The sequence below is a fragment of the Camponotus floridanus genome, unplaced genomic scaffold (genome assembly GCF_003227725.1).
Source record: "Camponotus floridanus strain SB8 unplaced genomic scaffold, Cflo_v7.5 scaffold37, whole genome shotgun sequence".
In the NCBI taxonomy this organism is placed as follows: Eukaryota; Metazoa; Arthropoda; class Insecta; order Hymenoptera; family Formicidae; genus Camponotus; species Camponotus floridanus.
Genome location: NW_020229514.1, coordinates 436,255 through 455,209, shown reverse-complemented (window position 1 = coordinate 455,209; position 18,955 = coordinate 436,255). Strand labels below are relative to the sequence as shown.

At 42.4% G+C, this 18,955-nt stretch overlaps 1 protein-coding gene across 4 annotated transcripts in view; it reads right to left on the bottom strand.

Annotated features, from left to right (window-relative positions):
• Window positions 1–1,091: 1,091 nt before the first annotated feature.
• LOC105258776 overlaps window positions 1,092–18,955 on the bottom strand; it is a 28,640-nt gene continuing 10,776 nt past the window's right edge. For 2 of the 4 annotated variants that reach the window (XM_025411068.1, XM_011270279.3), the window contains exons 2-6: window positions 6,869–7,086; window positions 6,342–6,477; window positions 5,823–5,956; window positions 4,587–4,851; window positions 1,092–3,071 (exon numbers count right to left, since the gene is read on the bottom strand). In XM_025411068.1, coding sequence (XP_025266853.1) covers window positions 2,998–3,071; window positions 4,587–4,851; window positions 5,823–5,956; window positions 6,342–6,477; window positions 6,869–7,057 — 798 coding nt within the window. In that variant the 5' untranslated portion in view covers window positions 7,058–7,086 and the 3' untranslated portion in view covers window positions 1,092–2,997. Of the gene's footprint in view, window positions 3,072–4,586; window positions 4,852–5,822; window positions 5,957–6,341; window positions 6,478–6,868; window positions 7,087–7,232; window positions 7,534–11,601; window positions 12,444–18,955 lie in introns of those variants that run through there. The other 2 variants (XM_025411067.1, XM_011270281.3) reach the window with 2 other exon arrangements.

Sequence of the window (18,955 nt, the reverse complement as noted above, 5' to 3'; positions counted from 1 at the left end):
CAGACTATCGGTAACTTGTTATTTCCTTTTCTATTATTCAATCGACGAATAAACTTTGTTAGCATTATATCGGAAAATAATACGCGAGAAAGTCTGTCGTCTAAACATACGGAAAGCATTTTTATTGGATTCGTGTTCGATTTAAAACGGCATTCGACTCCGCCTGCTCTTTCCAGGTTAAATCACGCGGAATAAAAAAATGTTGCGGCATCAAAAAATCGCGAGTCTTCTTTTCCTTTAGATATGTGAGTCAATTTCTCTCTCTCTCTCTCTCTCTCTCTTTCTCTCTTTTCTCGTACACACAAGCTACGGATCTTTCCTACTTTACAAGGGAAGTACACCATTTGTCGCGTTGAAACGGCATTTCGTCAAACATTTGCGTCGCATATTTTGCTCCTGGGGAAAGCGAGAGGAATAGAGGGAAACAACGATGCTCATATCGAGAGCATGTCATTTTTGTCTGTCTTGTATATTTTCTTCTCTTTTTTTTTATCGATTATTCCCTCGCGGATGAGTTTCATAGGCTTCGCTATTCGCGTAATACACGAGTTTCAATCGCAATAACATCTTTCTTGTTATCTATATACATTTTTTTTTCGTGTAAGGCAATAACATTAGCACCGCTCGTAGAAACGCGGATTTTTTTAGTTGGAATATGCTACGGGAGATATATTTAATTGATCGTAATTGATGACTCATCGATCAGCGTCGACAATTGATAATGCGGAGATTGCGATGGTGATTTTTCGGTCTCTCTCTTTGTGATACTTTCATATACTTTCATACTTTGGTATTTATATACGTATATCGTATTTTCTTTGCCATTCTTGAGTTTATGCGACAAGCTTGCGATAAAATCAACTCGAGTTGATTGTACAACAACGAGTAAAATGACCTTAATAATGCTCGCTAGGTAGTCGTATAATGTGCTAGACATGGATATTTAATAAAGTTCACGAGTACTCGTATTCTCGACGATAGGGCAAACTCTTTGTCGTTGGATAAAATTTAAATATTTTATTTTTAGGAGAAATATTTTATTTTTAGGAGAAATATTTTTTCCACACATTTATGATAAAATTTATCTAAATTTTCAAATTTTCAAATTTATTCGCACGCAATTTATTTTTACCACAACATAAAAAGTAGTATCATTTTGCGGTTTAAAAAAATGGGATGCTCTCTTTTGAAATTCGACTTTGGCGAATAATTTACTTTTAGAAGTTTGACGTACAACACATGTTTGCGGCGAGTGTCGCGTCATTAATCGCGCTATTAATTGACATCTGGTGTAATTCCCTCGTGTCCGATCGAGAAAAGTAGCGATTCAAGCGACGTTTACCAATGTTGTCCGATGTCGATTCGGGATTACGCGTTATTGTTAATTACGGCGACGCGTTACGGACGAGCCTAAGTGGAGGACCGTGTTTCCTCCTCCTAGGTTCGGTCGACGTGCGCGCGCGCGCGCGCGCGTCCACGGGATATTTCAATATCGATCGAAAATACGATAGTAATTCCGTACGCGTGACATATATCCGATATGAGATTAACTATGCCTTACAATTAGTCAGAAGAGGGACGACAGCGACCCGATTAAGCGTTTCGCGTGGTTAGCGAGTGAGACTCGATTTGACTCGATCGCGTTGCGATGCGCGCGAACGACCTGCAACTTACGGTCATTTTACGACAAAAGGCTCTCGTTATAAAAAAAGATACTCCCAAGCGAGTCGCGAATCGATTGTTGTGCGATGTCACACGGTGATGCGTAATAATAGCGCTCGACAAAGATTGCTATATATTCTTCCGACGAATCTTTTCCTCTTTAAACATCTCCTCTTTACCTTTATATATTTTAGGATACATCATATTGTCTAGAATATTATATTATACACTTGAGAGTATTTATATGCTATGTATTTTATTAACAACGAGCTATCTTTACCGATCGAGTTATATCGGAAATTAAAGCCAGAGGATATTATAACTCGCAGAGGGTAATACGGTTAACTAAATATACTCGGGAAGACGGTAAAAACGGAAACAAAGGAAATGTTTAAGCAAATGTCTCATCAAACGCTATTATTGCGAACTGCAAAAGATAGACGAGTCGAGAAAAATGTGGAACGTTTTTACGATTAATTTTTGCCAAGTTAAACATTTAATCTTGGAAATCAAGCTTCAAATCGACGATTGGATATTCATAATTTTGCAAAATAAATCTCCATAAATTCCTTTTCAATTCATCCATTTTTCGCAATCACTCGCATGCACGAACGATTTATCCACCGTGTGTAAATATAAAAGAATCTGTTTCGCGGCCGCCGTCGCGAACTACCATTAACTCTGCTTTGTACGAAGAAATCGCTGAGGGGGAAATGGCGGCGGGGGTGGTAGGTAGGGGGTGGACGATAGCGATTCCGGTGAAAGCGCATTCGCGGGGCCGCAAGCTGGGGCCCGAGGGACCGATATATACCCGGTGATCGAAGAGGGAGGAGATCGTCATCCGACAATCGCGTCGAGACGCGACCGTCGAGGTGAGAATGAAAATGATATGTCGTGAAAATAGAAAATCCCTTTGTAAAAATCGTAGTAAGAATAACATCGACGTATCTGGAAAGCGATACAAGAGACGACGACTCTGACGTCGGTCCTTTACAACGTTCCTCGCTAAAGGGAACCCTGGACGATCTAAACGAACGCGCGGGAAGACGGAGGGAGAAAGAAAGAAGGATCCTTCGCCCCCTTCTCCCCGAGCGTGCACGACAATACATTTAGAGCCTAGAACGCACGTAGTATAAGACTTCATCACGCGTACGTCGACGCGTAAACTGGACGCACACTTATTATATGCATTATGCGGTATTGCGTTATTTTTTTACGATTACGCGAGTTAGGAATTAGTAGTAAGGGTGAAACTGATCTCTCCTAATGTTTATAGTTTATATGATTAGGAAACAACATGGGGGGGGGGATGGAAGGGGAAACGTTTCGTCGTTATTATCGCGCGATGGCGATCGATGTGGCGAGAGCGATGATGAGGATCGTCCATTCGACTGCGATACTCGCGGTTCCTGAAACATCAAAGACGAAATATATTTATTAGCCTCTCCTTCCCGTTATTCATCACAATCGTAAAGTCGCTTTTGTTCGCGGGAGTAAAATTATCCCGGCTCGGATGAACGTTACGTCGACGTTGTAATTTCTTTCTCCCCGACAGCGAAAAATTGGATCGCGTTAATCAATTCCTTGAAATATTAAAAATTGAAGATACATGCATTTATGCACGTGACGTCGACGGGAAAAGGATTTCGCGAGGCGGGGGAATACGGTTGTCGGCGAAACGCTCGCTGAAATAGGATAGAGATTCGCGGAGGATTGTAGCGAATTTGCGACGCGCATCCCTTAAACGGTTAATTCGGAACGCCGAACTATATCCCACGTACTCATTTCGTGAAGCCCGAGCCTCGTTCTTGCCGTAATTTAGTTCAGGATTTGAATACAGTGTGGCTGTAATTAATCAGTTTTTATTGCGGGACTCTCAGGCGATAGCACTATCGCGGATTAAAGCATCGTGCAATTAGTTTCCCGTTGTGATTAATGCCAAATGCTGTACGCGCTTACGGGGATTCGTTTTAATACTTAGGACTTTAATCCGCTATACTTCTCATTACTCGTTATGAGGTCTTCGATGCGCGGGAATCTCGAATAATTTTCGCGTTTAATATCGCAAAATTTGCGACACACGCGTGTTTTACCAGTCACAAACCGCGGAACAAATATAAATATTCGCTTGAACGGTTACGCTTGAATTACGCCATTTCTGAATACAAGCATATATGCGGATAATACGCTGTTCGTATTTAGGTTGCAAGATATTTACGATGAAAAGTCTATTTTAATACGCGTTATTAAACATATACACGACTGCGAAGTTATCCTCGATTTTTTTCCGATCGGGGTAAGCTCGTAGAAAAAATCGTCGATTTTTCGATTGTAAAAAAAAAAGATGAAAGGAGAAATAACGCAAAATATATCGTAATATATTTTATCGCGCCCGATTACCACGCATTCTTTGGTAAATCAAGTCCGTTAACGGAATAATAATTCAACGTGAGAGCGCAGAGTATTATAAAATTGGGATTTATAACTCCGCGCAAAGAGCTTGACCTAAGTGAATTTTTCCGCATCCCTGCTTGCGATCAATGATTCACCGCGGGCCGCATTTTCTCCATTTATGCGTATCGTAGAAACGCGAGAGTGTAAAGTGTTGGAAAGCGTTCGGGAAAATTGTAAAAATATATAAGTCGCGGCGAAAGGCAAACGATTATCTCTCCGGTTAATCGTATATCTTCAACGAAAAGTACTAGATGCTAGATCGATTCTACGTACGCGTACGAAATACGATTATAACGATGGTCAACGTTCGTGCGATTTTGGGACCTTAATCTCTTTTAAATTTACATTTCATCGAGTTTAGACGAGATAAAAGTCAGCGTCAGCGAGTTAATCGATAGCTCGGGGAAAACGTTGCGCAATTGCGGCACAAGTGGGGAAGGTAAAGGGTTGATGCGGGGATAGGGTCTTACCATTCGTCAGATCCTCGCGAGTGTGACTCTGCGCCCTGGTCTCGCGGCTCTCCATTATAGACGTCTTCAGAACGCTCTCATCGCCCACCACGCTCTCCTCGTTGCTCTGCTTATAGACCGTGGCTATTGTGGCCAAGCACTTTAGCTTCATGTCGCCCTGCCTGAAGTGCTTGTTCCCGACGCGAAATTCCAGACCGAGTTTCGCGATGTCCAGACCGTTCTCGTCGATGACGATGCTGGGCCCTATCAGGTAGTCGGTGTCGGCCTGCAAGCGGGACGTTTGAGCAGTATGAAAAAAAAATAATTAAAAAGAATTATATATTTTTAACAAAATCGAAACAATTCAATCGGATGGAGAAGCGTGAGCAATTAGATGGATTTTTATTTGGGGCGCAGATTCGCGATCCGAATTACGCAGCATCAACGACATCAATTAGATGAGAAAACAGATATACGGGATTCTATAGAACGCAATTTGAAAACAATTAAGAACGAGAGTGATTGCTCTCTTTTGATCCTGGATGCAAATTTTTTTCGCGAAACCAATTACGCGAAATTGCATTAAGCGCCGAAGCAAGATTCTAATTATTGCACGATAACGATAATAATATTCATCAGCAACGCGCGCGCGCGCGCTGTGGAGGTAAAGTTATTTTAAAGTTAATCTTTAATTCGGTTAAAGCTTCGCGTTCGCGCAGGGCGGAAAATTTGCCGGAATATAGCGCTAACGAATTATCTAAAAAAGAGAGAGAGAGAGAGAGGCGCAAACTCTGTAAACATTAACGGAACATCAATGGGATCGAATAAATGGAAAATATACATAAACGTCGGGGATTTCAAATCGATATTCAATGTTGACACGATAGACTGTCAACGTTTTACCTTTAATTGGGAATTGGTGATCGGTGTTTTATCAAAATAAATTTTAAATTAGAATATTATTGGCAGAGTAGAGAGTATTTTTCGAGATTAACGCACAACACGCAGCGCAAATGGACACGCGCATACGCGTCTTTGTAATGAAAACAAAATGGAATGAAGCTTTGATTTATTTAGCAAATTGCAACGCTGTGCGTTCCCTCTCTCTCTCTCTCTCTTCTCTTCCTCTTGTCCTTCCCCTCCCTCTTTCTCTTTTTAACGAGATATGCAACATTTTGTTGGCTTGTTGGAAAAGTTTAGTGAAGCGTAAAACAAAGGTTGTAATTATTTCGCCGACGATTTAAGTGTCTCACTTACCGGCTCGTCGTTGATGAACCAAGACAATAGCGCATGTGGTTTAGAAGGCGCCGACGTGCAGTCCATGCGAACGACATCGTCCACCTGATACTTGGGACGACCGCCGGTTATCTGTGGTCCTTCGTTAGGTAGAACTGAAACGTTGCCATGACCCTTTCTAGTGCTATTGTCGTTCCCTCGGATTAGATCCCCCTTATCTCACTCGCGTGCATTTACTGCACGTATTCATTTATCTAGTCTCGTTCCTCTCGCAAATTTTACCGAAATAATTATCTCGGTAATACACAGCTCGTTTTAAGGGTAAAAAGATTTTTTTTTATATATACTTTAGACTCGTATGTTTTTATTTTCATACAGAGAGAGAGAGATCTCTCCGTCTATCGAGAATGCCGATCCAAATATTGTCTTTTAAATTTGATTGTCATTTAAATGAAGCTGCTTTCATCCACGTTCTCGTTATAATCCCAGCTTAATCGCGTGTATTCCCCGTTCGGCCTTATTTTCCATAACAATACTTACCGACTACAGTCATGTCCCCGTGATCGGAGACCGTCTCAAAAGCGGGAGCCTCGCCCGACACCTCGCAGCGATACCTCCCCGAACTCGTCAGATTCACGTTGTTCAGGACGACCAAGGTTCGGTTAGACTGGAACCTCTGAATGCAAATTTGCGATTACAAACTGCTGTGCCCGATCGAGCGTGACGCGGAGCATGCGCGATGCGCCGTAGTGAATGAACCAGATTCTATTAGATTCGAACGGAAAACATCTCGCCGTGAGGGATGTACGAACACAAAGCGCGCTCTCTCTCAGGTTAAACGGAGGAAAAAGTAGAACGGAAGATTGCAAGAATTTGCTATTAGAGACGCTTCAATTTAACAACGGGTCGTTTTTTTATTTGTCCAATGTTTGATAACGCGAGAGAATACTCGAAATATATATTAGATAATTATTCAAGCAACATTATCGAAGGATAATTGAATCAAAGAAGGGAAAATCGGCTGAAATTCTCTCGTCGTCCCGAGCATTCTTACAACTCGCACTCACGTTCACGTTTACGCCGCGCACGGGGAACATTAGCACCTCGGGCTTGTCCCTGGGCGTGTAGCGATAAAATTCGTGGCCGTCCTTGTACCACTTCACCGAGTACAATTGCTCTTTGTCCAAGTTGAAGTTGCACTGCATATGGACCGTCTCATTCAGCACGACGTGTTCCGGTATCTGCAGAGACGTCATGCGTAGGGCGACGACGACGACGACGACGCCTGCAAAAGATTCGCATTGCGGTTTGTACAAGGATCGTGTGTGCGAGGCGCGGGTGGGAAGCGGACCCTGCGAAGTCTAGTCCCAGGGTCCCCGTTGACCCTTTTCCCTCGCCTCCCCTTCCCCCCCTCCTTCCTTCCCCTGTCACCTTTCCGTGCTGTCGCAGTTGCAACTGCATGGGAAACTTTGCGTATTCACTCGAGAGACTCGTGAATACGCTCAGGGACAGACAGGTCACCGCGAGCTTTTCGCCATAATCGCGACGTACTCTCTCTGAGTGGTAATTTCAATCTTGAACTGTCCGCACGCGACACGATCGTCCGATGAATTCAACGATAATATTCGTACGCGTGATAAGGTGCACTTGCGAATTTATCGTCGGTGAGTCACATGCTCGTATGCGTGATTCATTGCGACGAGTGCTTTTTGAGTTATGCACACGTGACTCATTTCCCTCGTATACTTAGTGTAGTAATATTGTATATACGCAATTTTTTCGACTCGAAAGTTTTAAGAGGTACAAGAATACGGATCTCACACACGAATTTCGGAATAAAATTAGCAAAAAAATTTTTCTTTTTAATAAAAATTTGGAGCGACATTTTGATTCTTTTAGTTTGAAATTAGAAATAATATGATGAATACATCTTTATATATTGTAAAGCGTTCTAGATTTAAAATAAGATAAATGCAATTTATGCTTTTAATAAAAAGTATGAAGATGTACAGAAAGCACAAATCTAAAATAGATTGATATAATATGAACGAATGATTTTATTAGAATCACCATTACATGTACAAAGAGCCGAGAAGAGTCTGACTTATGATATCGATTTTGCGGAATAATTGATAAGCGACGAACCACCGGCGTTTCGTCTTTGAAACAGCTTTCGAGTCGTTGAGATATCTCTGGCAATGCAATGTCTCGCTTATGTTTCTTTCGCTTTAAACATGATTTACACAAAAATACGTATACATATATTGGATAATTTAAATTTGTTTATGCATAAAAATTTTTTAATCATAAATAGCTCGTATATACTACAAGGGGAGATAGAGAAAGAGAGAACGCCAATTTTTTAAATTGAAAAATTTCTATTTACGAGATATAGCTATCTCGCTCGCGGCCGATTTTTCGTGGATTTTAATTGAAAGGGAATTTAATTTGAAGTATACGCGATTGCCAAGATATATAGCGTTACAAATTGAAAACTTTATATATAATATATTGGGTTATCTGTAATATATTATGGTTCCCGGATCAATTTTCGCAAAGAAAAACAACTGAATTTACCGCGAATTTACCAACATTTTTGGGGAAGAATGTTCCGTGTGCGCAAACAATGCACGCGCGGCATTACAACGAATAACAAATATCCGAGCACCGTAATTGTGGTCGGGCGCGTTGCGGCAGTAATGAAGCTAGATGTACGAGAGAGAAGGAAAGAGAGGAGGATAGAGATTTGTCAAAATTCTTTCCGCGGCAAAAACACACGCGTATCCTCTAATCACGTCGCTTTTGTAAAACGATAATATTGGGTGAGAGAGAGGGGGGTGGAGGAAAGAGAGAGGGGCGCCTTCATAAACACAACACGCCCGCGTCATTAATTAGTCTTTCCTTCGCGCCGATGTGAACCGAAACGCGGTGATTAACGCTAATCGCGTCTGTGTTTGCCGTGTTTAAAATTCCGCCGACGGTGTCTTAAATTAAGTCGGCTAATGAATGGACCGGTGGGGACGAGATTGCCGTTTAAATATCGCCGGTCCCTTATCGCGGCTATTCTCGCGCGCGTTGCGTACGCACGCACGCACGCATTGTCATTGACTCGATAAGCATCAGGGTCACGCAACGCAAACGTATCGCGGGTCGAGGCAGGCTATTAGAAACTGCCCGAACGTTGTAATTAGAGGTAATTAATTTTTCTCTCACGTATCGTACGACGGACTTTGCTAAGGCCTCGTAACCCGTGTAACGCGAACGAATTATCGCGCTCGCGCGAAATAAAATCGATATTTACTATGCAAATGATTGCGTATTCATAATTTCTCCCCTCGCACGCTCGATCTTTCTACGCGAATGTGGAATAAATTCTTTCTTGGTGAGAATTAAATTTCTGTTAAAGTGCATTTCGCTGAAAGTTTGCAGAATGTATGAGTTATTTCGAGACGTAAAAGCCCTTCTCCGTCATTTAAATTGCGAAAATTATTTGAAAAGTATCGTGATTCTCTCCTCTCTCATTTTAAATTCCTACATTCACATTCGAAAAGTCGCGCTCAAGATATAAATCATTCGGTCTACGTGTTATATATGCGCGACGTTTGTTTCGTTTCGAACGTATGTTTACAATCGGACGTCCCGAGGAAACGTGGGAAATATTGGGAAGGAATATCCGCATCTGACCGCATATCTTTGCAGGAGGAGAAGGAGGAAAGCAGAGTCGAATTTTCAGACGCACCAGGTGTAAGTTTCCCTGTTGCAATCTTGTCTCGCACCTGATACGCTCTACGACTTTTTGCCTCTATTGTGCCTCGACTGGCGGAAAAGATTGCGAGTCTTATTTATCGGTCGTGACATTGTCAAGTTTGAACGGCAGGTATGTTCGCGGCTAAAAGCAAAGGTTCAAGGTACAATAAGCACCTCTTCTTTTCCTTTCGCGTTTTCTTTCGTTTACCCTCTCTCTCTCTCTCTCTCCCTTTCTTTCTTTCTGTTATGCTTGGTATCTTGCACGCGTAAAGCGCGACAAGATTAACGGGATAAAGGGATCTGAAAAGGCGTTTTATTTCCCACCGTTTCGTTTATATCGCGAGTAAAATGATGGTGTTAGGTGGTGGAATAGAATGCGACCGTATTGTACTCAGCGCAGTACAAACTTTAGTATCGCGAATTCTCGGAATGTTTAAAAGGCGCCGTGTATGAAACTTTAACAAATAATAACAAATATAATTTCTCAACATTTTTTTTTTCAGTTTGAGTTAGCTAAATCTCTTTATACGTGCATATAATCTTTAAAATTTGCACCAATCACAAAATAAGCAAATGACATTTTTTCACCTGCATTAATTCGACTATTTTTTTCTTCACTTGTTCCAATTTAATTTAGCGCGATCAAAAAAATTCGTGTCTTACTAATACATTATCTAAAATCGTTCTCTATTACTGTCGTTTTTTTTACACACATTATAAATGTTTATAAGTTAAAGATGTTTTATTTAAAAAAAAAGAAGAAAATAAAACTTGATAGAAATTAAATTAGAAATTAAATGTTCCCGTTTTTGTAATTGGTAAAAACGACGATATTCAGATATGTCGATAATAATAACGGAGTATCAGATATCGTTCTGTAATTATTTGAAATTCTTCCAAGCAGAAGTATATATCCGTTTGTCAATATTTACGTACTTCGTATGTTGTCGCAAAACTGTGGAAACAAAATATTGCTTCGCCAACGTACATGTCGATAGGGGCTATTTTGGAAATAATGCGGCGTAATGAGAAATGTTGGAAAAACAATATTATCATAATTCAATTCACTCGTTAAACGTCCTTTGACAATGATGATTCCCTGATTGAGGATCGCAGAGATCATAGCGTATCGAAAACGTTACTCGTGCGAAATTTGTTTTTTTTTTTCTCTCCTCCCCTCTTCGCTCCGAGAGACATACACATATACGGGTATAATTTCAAATCGCAGAGATGGAGCAATTACCAAGCGTATGAATATTTAATCGGGGCCTTCAGTGACCGATTGTGCTCGATGCAGTTCACCGTATAATCCTGGACGTCAAAATATATACATCGCGCGATCGGCAGAGGGTTAAAATGTCCGCGCCCGCCTCGACGAGCTTGAATATTTATGGCTGGCACGCGTACGTGGTGCGGACATTGTTCTTCGTTACATTTGCGCGCGTGAAATTCATGGTGATGTTCGACCGATGGCGCGACTAAGAATATGTTGCAATTTTTTTTTCAAACAGTCCGCTTGAGAAGCCGATACAATTTTATCTCGACTCGGATCTCTTCTTTTTTTTTATCCCCCGATAAGTTTTTAGAAAATCGTCGAAATTCGTTATTCGCTGTCGTCCGCAAATTGATACGGATGCGAGTCGCAAATAAGTTAAAGGAATACGAAGGACTGTCAGCGAAAAGAGATTTATTGAATCGGTCGCCTGGCCATGTATTTTTTTCACTCTACAGCGTGAAAAAAATCGTTACTCTCGACGGAGCGTTACCTTCCCGAGAAATGGCTCGAGTTAAAGCACCGATGTATCTACAAGTGTGTAGGAAGAAATATATTGTAGAGAACTCTCTGTGTGCTCTCCGAGAACTTACACAAGTCCTTATTTCATAATAAGGATGGAGGTTACAGTAGATTTTTCATGGACCCGTCGTTGAGGTTCGCGCCTTTCGTGCAACTAGGTAGTTTCAATATTTTATGTCCCGAGAGAATATGAATATATATATAAAATAAAGTAAGGTTTGAACTTTTAATCGACGAACGAAAGCTCTCATTACTCACATGACATGTGAATTGAATTTTTTTCTCTTTGGAGCACGTATGACACCTTTCAGGTACACTCTCTCTTCTGACGGCTCCTCTCTTATTAAGCACATAAACAGGGTATCTGATCGTGTTGTCGTCGCGTGTACGATCGTTTCGTGTCCGATCGTGTTTCACTTTCTCGTATGCCTTTACGCGATCTTGTCGAGATCATGTTCGGGCGCATTTGAGAGTCACTTTGTTGGTATCGCGCGCCGGACACGCGGGTTTCGGGAGTGTTAGGGGGAAGGGGGAGAGGATAAAAGAAGAGAAATAAAAACCGCTCACGAATGTCCGATCGGGCATGGCCGATAAAACGCCTCGCGAGATAAATTAGCCCCCGCGCCCGTATAAATATTCCTTTCAACCGGCGGAAATAAGCTGCTGCGATAAATTCAATACCGGGCCCGCGATACTATTCCCGATGCTGCTGCTGTGCTCCTTGAACCCGATAATTGATCCTTGCCGTATGTTGCCTTGTTATTCTCCTCAAGCAGAACCGATAGCGCGGAGTGAAATATGCTCTACGGTCTCCTCTCGGTCGATTTTATACCGGTTAATATATCCGCGTCCCTGAATTTAAATCCGCATTTCCAATGCACGGAATGATGGAGCGAAAAGCGAGGAGTACGGGATTGTTATCGCTCGATAGCACGACAACATTTTTTTTGCGTAACGGACAGACGTCTACGTGACGCTATGTTAATTATCGCAAAAACCGGAGGAATATCGCGACACGTCGAATTAATAATACGTTCGCAGGATGCTTCTCTTTGTTGCTTGGAAATTTTTGTTTCTTTTTTTTCTTCTTTCCTTTTTTTATTTTATTTCATTCAATGGGGATGATAAAGTAATTGTACACTACGTTGTTGATTTGTTATCAATAGCTTTCATTTAACTCTCGAATATATCACGTTGTTGATTGGCAACAAAGTGATTAAATATATGTATATGTATATAAAAATAATCGACAGAAAAAGAGAGAAAGAAAGAAAGAGAGAGAGAGAGAGAGAAAGAGAAAATACAGGAGGATTCATTATTACACGTATATACACACGAAGGTAAAATACAATAAAGTGAATAGATTGCTGTTCATCCTTTATGTTACAAATAGCTGATTGTTTTGAATTGTTTACATCACTTGTTGACTCATTGTTGTACGATTCCTCGTGCGTACGCGCGTTCGATGCAGATTTTTATATTTTTTTTTCAATTCAGAAATAGACATATTTTAAAATCGTTGTCACGTATCTGGAGTATATGTGTAATTCCATTCTTTCGTTTTATATGTAAGCCGACTTTGGATTATACCCTTCTAACCGTCGATATCTGATTCGCTGCGCAAACCGAAAGAATAAACAATTTCTGAATTACCCTATTCCTTCGAAGGGGAACGATTGCGAACCGGTAGCAATCGTCGAGGTCGATTGAATTGTTAATCTCTCAGAGTTTCAAAATCGATTTCTCTCTACCGTGGACCTTAAGCATCCCGCGACTCGTTTATTTTTCGCCGCGCTCTATTGAATCGGAGAACTAACGAATCTCTTTGGGATGGCGAGAGAGAGAGACGGCGTTTTCATACAGACGTTAACCTGATCATCGGGCAAAATTTCGATATTAAATGCAAAAGCATGAGACGCGGCTTGAATCCCGTCTCTTTTATCGTTATCGCGAATACTTTGGACGATAATCAATTCCAATTGAAATGAAATAATGCGTACATCCAAGGAGACATTTCTCTTTGTTTACGACGCTCGAAAATTTCTCTCGATTCATTTCCCTCCCTCTCGCTTACCTACGTGGAGGGAAAATGGCGCCGCGATTTTATTTACGCGGTTTCATACGCGCCTAAAATAGCGCAAAAGCGAGATAGGGTCGCCGCCTGTCCTAAGACGCGAACAAATCTCCGGAGCTTCCTCTCGCATGTAAATGCAAAGGATAACGCGTACGCTGCGCGCTAAGCGTTAAGCCGCTCATGCACGCGCGGAAAATAAATTGGATAAAAGCGGGCGACGATTGTCGGCGGCCTCTCTTGTCCCAGACAAAAGGACATCTCTCGCATCCACGTATGTACGTACTTTGCGCGCGTTATCGCGATCCTACTCCTCCCACCCCCTTTCCTCCCCGGAGATATTACTTCGCGGCAAATTTGCCCCGCTCTCGCGCTAATGAAACATTTACCATTACCGGCTTGTTGTATCTTTTTAGCCCATCGAGTGCAGCCAACGACGTGACGCGGCGTGTTTGTCGGCACGTGCTCGTGACGGACGCGGACACGGTCGATTTAATTAAACGCAATTGGATGGATGTAGAGGAGAACGAAGAGGATGACGACAGAGAAAGGACGACGACGAGGGTGACGACCAAGTAGAGACAGTCGTCAACGACGTCGACGTCGACGACGAGGAGGATGACGGCAGAGAAACGACGACGACGACGACGACGACGACGACGACGACGACGACGACGACGATGGCGAGGTGAGGTATTTATTTATCCGTGTTTGAGCGCACGCGCTGCTCTGTGGAAATGAATCCAAAAACTGTAGAAATGCTCGCGCGCGTGATTTAGCACTGTAAATCAGGCCGTAATACGAGGATTAATCCCTGCTGCTGTGAACGTATCGTCGGCGAGATTATAAATTTGTTCGCCTGGCGGGGGCGTTAATCCGCAACTACACCTCCGGAGACTTCCAGATTTGAGGAAATCCCGCTGTTGCGTGATCCTCGAAATAGACGGCGTACGTAGACGCTTTGCTAGTTAGATTTATGTGTTTATTTAAATGGATTTAGGTTACGTCATCAAAGAATATGTGGCGCGCCGATTCCTGCCATTCATAATTGATCGCGTTTATTAAACCGTTTATTCGAAATTTGTTAAAAGAGATTGCGGTCATCTCGCGAAAAAAACGGGTCACGATCTGGAGATTGTATTTAAACGATCGATTTGTTCTCTGGAAATTTTCGAAACGCGCACTCGAAACGGCGACGTGATGTTTGAGTTTGAACTCGCAGAGTAATTTGTAATTGAAATGCATATGCCGCATTAGTTCCATTATTACTCACATTATGTGTTATTAGTCTATTCGAGCGCATGATTATTTTAATATCCGGCGTGCGTGCGCTCGGTTGTAACTATTTACAAATTAAATTCGCCGCGATCTCTATACTACATATGAGAGGAAATCCAATGTCGAATCTCATGTGGGTGGAGGGATGAGAGAGGGACGATGGAAGGAGAAGGATCGTTGTTTGTCGGTTTATTATTTTATCTGCTTACGGTACGATAGCTACGACGGTTCCGACAGATGCGCCCTGTTTTTCTTTCTCAAGCATACAAATATTGGAGTAAGAGTACTCTTGTAATAAGAGCTCGTCCGAGGACAAGAATCTGCCAAAGTCATTCGGCGTAAATGCTCGTTATCGAAATATCGTACAACACGGCAAGTGCACGGACGGCATAAGTCGCAGACGGGCATTATTAAGACGAGCGGCGGGAAATAGAAAAGTCGGATAAAGGAGAAACTCGAGAAATTATCTGAGCGTGAGCGAAAAAGAGACGTAATTACGTTTCATCGGCCGGTTTCGTCGAATCCGGACGCTTCGTATATAACGTTACACGGTATAATGCTTCCCGACGAGCGGAAAAAAGTGATAAAACGATCGAGTTGCCGTAATTAATCACGGCGTAGAAGGCCGCGAACACTGGGCTTTCCTCAATGTAAGTACATAATTTTGACATGCCACGATGATAATGCTTTCCGATAGATTTGCTTCGCGTGTGTAATTAATGGAACGAGTTATGCGCGCTCCCCGCAAATATTTCGTTTGTTGTCTGCGAGCGAATCGAGTTGGAAAATCGGGTGGAAAAAGCACTCGCATGATTATATATCGCCGCGGGCATAAATCTTTTTTTTTTCCCGCATTCTTTGCTCGTTAAAAGAAGAAACGAAAATTCTTATTCGCTTGTTTTCACACACGCATGTTTTTATAAACATTTTCTTTTCTAAAATTTCGCAAAGATCCGAGTATTCCTCGAGGGCTCGATTATTTTTCGCTTCGCCCTTCGTTTTACTGTTCACGCTCGACAAAAATTTCCACGTGTCCGTGTTAAATAATTTAAATCATAATTCAGAATACGACCTCGCGAGCTGGAACAGCGGTAGGTACTGAGCGGCTATAAAATTATATGTTTGCATATCACAAAGAGCGGAAAAAGTATGTTCGCGCGGGGACACGTGGACGCCAGAGTGTTAATCATTCGAGCAAATGGGCGCGTTAAACGGTACATGCGCTTCTTATCTAGAGTATCGCAATATTTTTTCGCATTTTCCGCGCTCGAATAATATGAAATAAAGAGGTAGGGAACATTAAGGGAAGGGAAGAGACGGACAGACAGACAGAGAGAGAGAGAGAGAAAAAGAGAGAAAATAGGATGGGAGAACCGCCGGACAGATAAAAGAATTTACTGCCTTCTAGAGGCAAATTGTCCCGGCCGTAAAATAAGTTCCGGAGACTAGAAAAATACGCGTCGGGCGCGAAAAATGCAGTCGCCGAGTATTAAGCGCGTATCATCGCGCACCGGATTGCGGATGACGATGAACGATCTCGAAGCGGAAAACGCATTCGATATATATACACCTGACGTATACCCGTGCTCATTGTTCCTCTTTTTCGCTCTTTTTTTTTCCTTTTGTTTATTTACATTCGTATCGTAAATCTGCGCGCGGCGCATGCGAAGAGAGTGATAAGCAGAATTACTCCGACAAGTGATTTTGTTTATTTTAACGACGCGCGGGGCTCGCGCTTCAGAATGCGCCGCATGCGAAATAGCGCGCGCGCGCGATACACATATGCGTCGCGAATAAAAAATAACAACGCATCCTTTGTTATCTCCCGACACGACGAGACAGCGGCAACGTGCGTGATCACGTACCGTAGAGATTCGAGATTATGAGACAATTATTAAACAAAACTCCACCCTTCCTCTCTTTCCCTCTCTCGTCTCTACGATATTTGCCATATCGATTTACGCGAGTGTCGCTTCTGAATGAAATAAGTACAAGTCTAAAAAAGAATATACGTGAAAAAAGAAAATGTATTCGGCAAGAAGAGAAAATGGAAAAAAAGTATCGATAGAATTCGACACATTAATAATATAACGGTATAGAATTTAATCCCATCGAGTTTTGTGTAAAGTCGGAATCACATTTTTGTGTGATGGAAAATGAATTAAATTAAGCAAGCGAATCAGTTTTATTAATCAGTTTCTGTAAACTCGATTGAACCTCAAGATTCCAGCTTTATAAAAGTTTCTTTTCTCTCTTGTTTAAAATTGTAAAATTTATGCAGTACTCTCCTGAATCAATGCATTCTATTTTTATATCCTCGCGTACAAAGTTACAAAGTTTCGCGTATCCCGGAAAATGTCAGATCTTGCGCGAGCTATGACGAGACTCTCGTGACAAGCTAATAAATCTCGTCCGAGCGTAATTAAGTTAGCCGGGGGTGCTTTATATATTAAATTATGCGCGACGTTGCGCGCGATAAAAAAAAGTACTATCTTTGATTACTGTTTTGCATAGAGATTTGCCGAACGGGAGGAAGAAGAGGAGAAAGAGCAGAGAGCGGTGGGAAAGAGGAGAAGGGGAGGAGAGGTAGACGAAAACAGCGGGAAAATGCGCGGAGAGGGAGAGCAAAGCGGCCTGTATGCGTGGTATTGTTTTATTTAAACGAAGCCGTATATACGGGGGAGAGCGGCCGGCGCCGTTTTATCGGGTTTTATCGGAAATTGAGCCAATTATGGTACTTGAGTTAACGATCCATTGTAATACAGTTTCCCGAGCGTTAGCTATACCGATCCCGGAACGAGTTGCCCGTACGAGATTTCGTCGCGCAGATTGCTTTACACGATGATCGTCCAAGTCGTGAGTTCCAATTGGAAAACGGCTCCTCGGAGGACCCTTCGTCGTCGAAGGCCGAAGGAAACCGCCATCCGCGAAAGTGACGACGATAAGCGAGAAGTCGTGTTCTTTCGGTTTCGACCGGCGAACCGCGATAGCGAACGTTAACTCTCGGCCGTCGTACTTTGCCATCTGGGTTTGGTTCCACTGCCGCGATCGCGGTTCAAAGTTCAAACTCGATTTAACTTTGAAATCGGGTCCGCCGTTGACCGGTCGATGGCTATGTGCCGTCGTCGTCCCCGTCGCCGCCGCCGTTGTTTCCAGCAGGTGGGGGGGGGCTATAGCGTTACCGAGAATTTAAGCTCTCTAATTGTCGTGTCCCCCGTCGCTTCCCCGCGATATCGGCGGTCGTTCCGCGTGACATTTTTTTTTATGCACCCGCTCGCGCTAACGCGAGGCGAGTTTACGCGTTTAACGAGACGCGCGCGCCGATGCTCTCCTCGTTCTCTTCCTTTTTTTTTCCTTTCGCCGTCGCTGCGAATGAAATTTCCGCGATTCGCCGTGGTATGAAATATTTTGAATAATTCGTGACGCTTGTTGGCCAGAATGCAAATGCGCGTTATTTTTTTTTCGGCTATCTCTGTTATTTTAGGCTCGCTGTTACGCGGATTTTGCAGAGGTTTTCGCGAATGACGAATTTTCAGCGGGGCAAGGCTCGACGAAAGAAGGAGAGCCCTCCAGGGAGGAGGGGATATAGAGGTTAAACTATAAATATTCGATTCGCGCTGGTTGTAATTCTGGGTGGTGTCCGAAATTAAAAATTTTGGGTCATAATGAATAAATGATATCGTGTCAAATCGAGTATATTTTATATGTATATATATATGTACACGTAATATATTTTTGCATGTTCGATAGAGTTAAGTTTTTCAACTTGTTTTTTATGCCACATTTTAAAAATGTATCCGAGTTTCTCCTTTAAAATATTGGAAGACGATGAGAAATTTCTCTTGTAAATACACGATATGTAAATTCCGGAATGAATAACGAGGTGAAAACATTTGTACAAGTATGCTGGGTCACCCGATAACCGCATATTATCGAAAGATGTGCGCGGCAGCGATATGTTAATTCTTGCAAACGCACGCGATAATGATAATAATTATGCGAACGCAAGGGCGAGGTAATGTGTGCACCGGGGTCCGAGGTGCTTTAAAATAGTAAAATCACGGACGCGGGCATATCGCGGCAAGACAAATAACGTAAGATACGGTAATTGGTTGGTTATAAATAACCGCGAGTAGACGAGGTGACGTTCTCAGAAATCTTAATTACCCTTATACGAACGTCACGTGACAGTGCGCATTTAGCGGGCGGGTTGGCCGACCAGCTGACCTTAGGTAAGACGCGCTAAATCGCGTGGGTTCATTC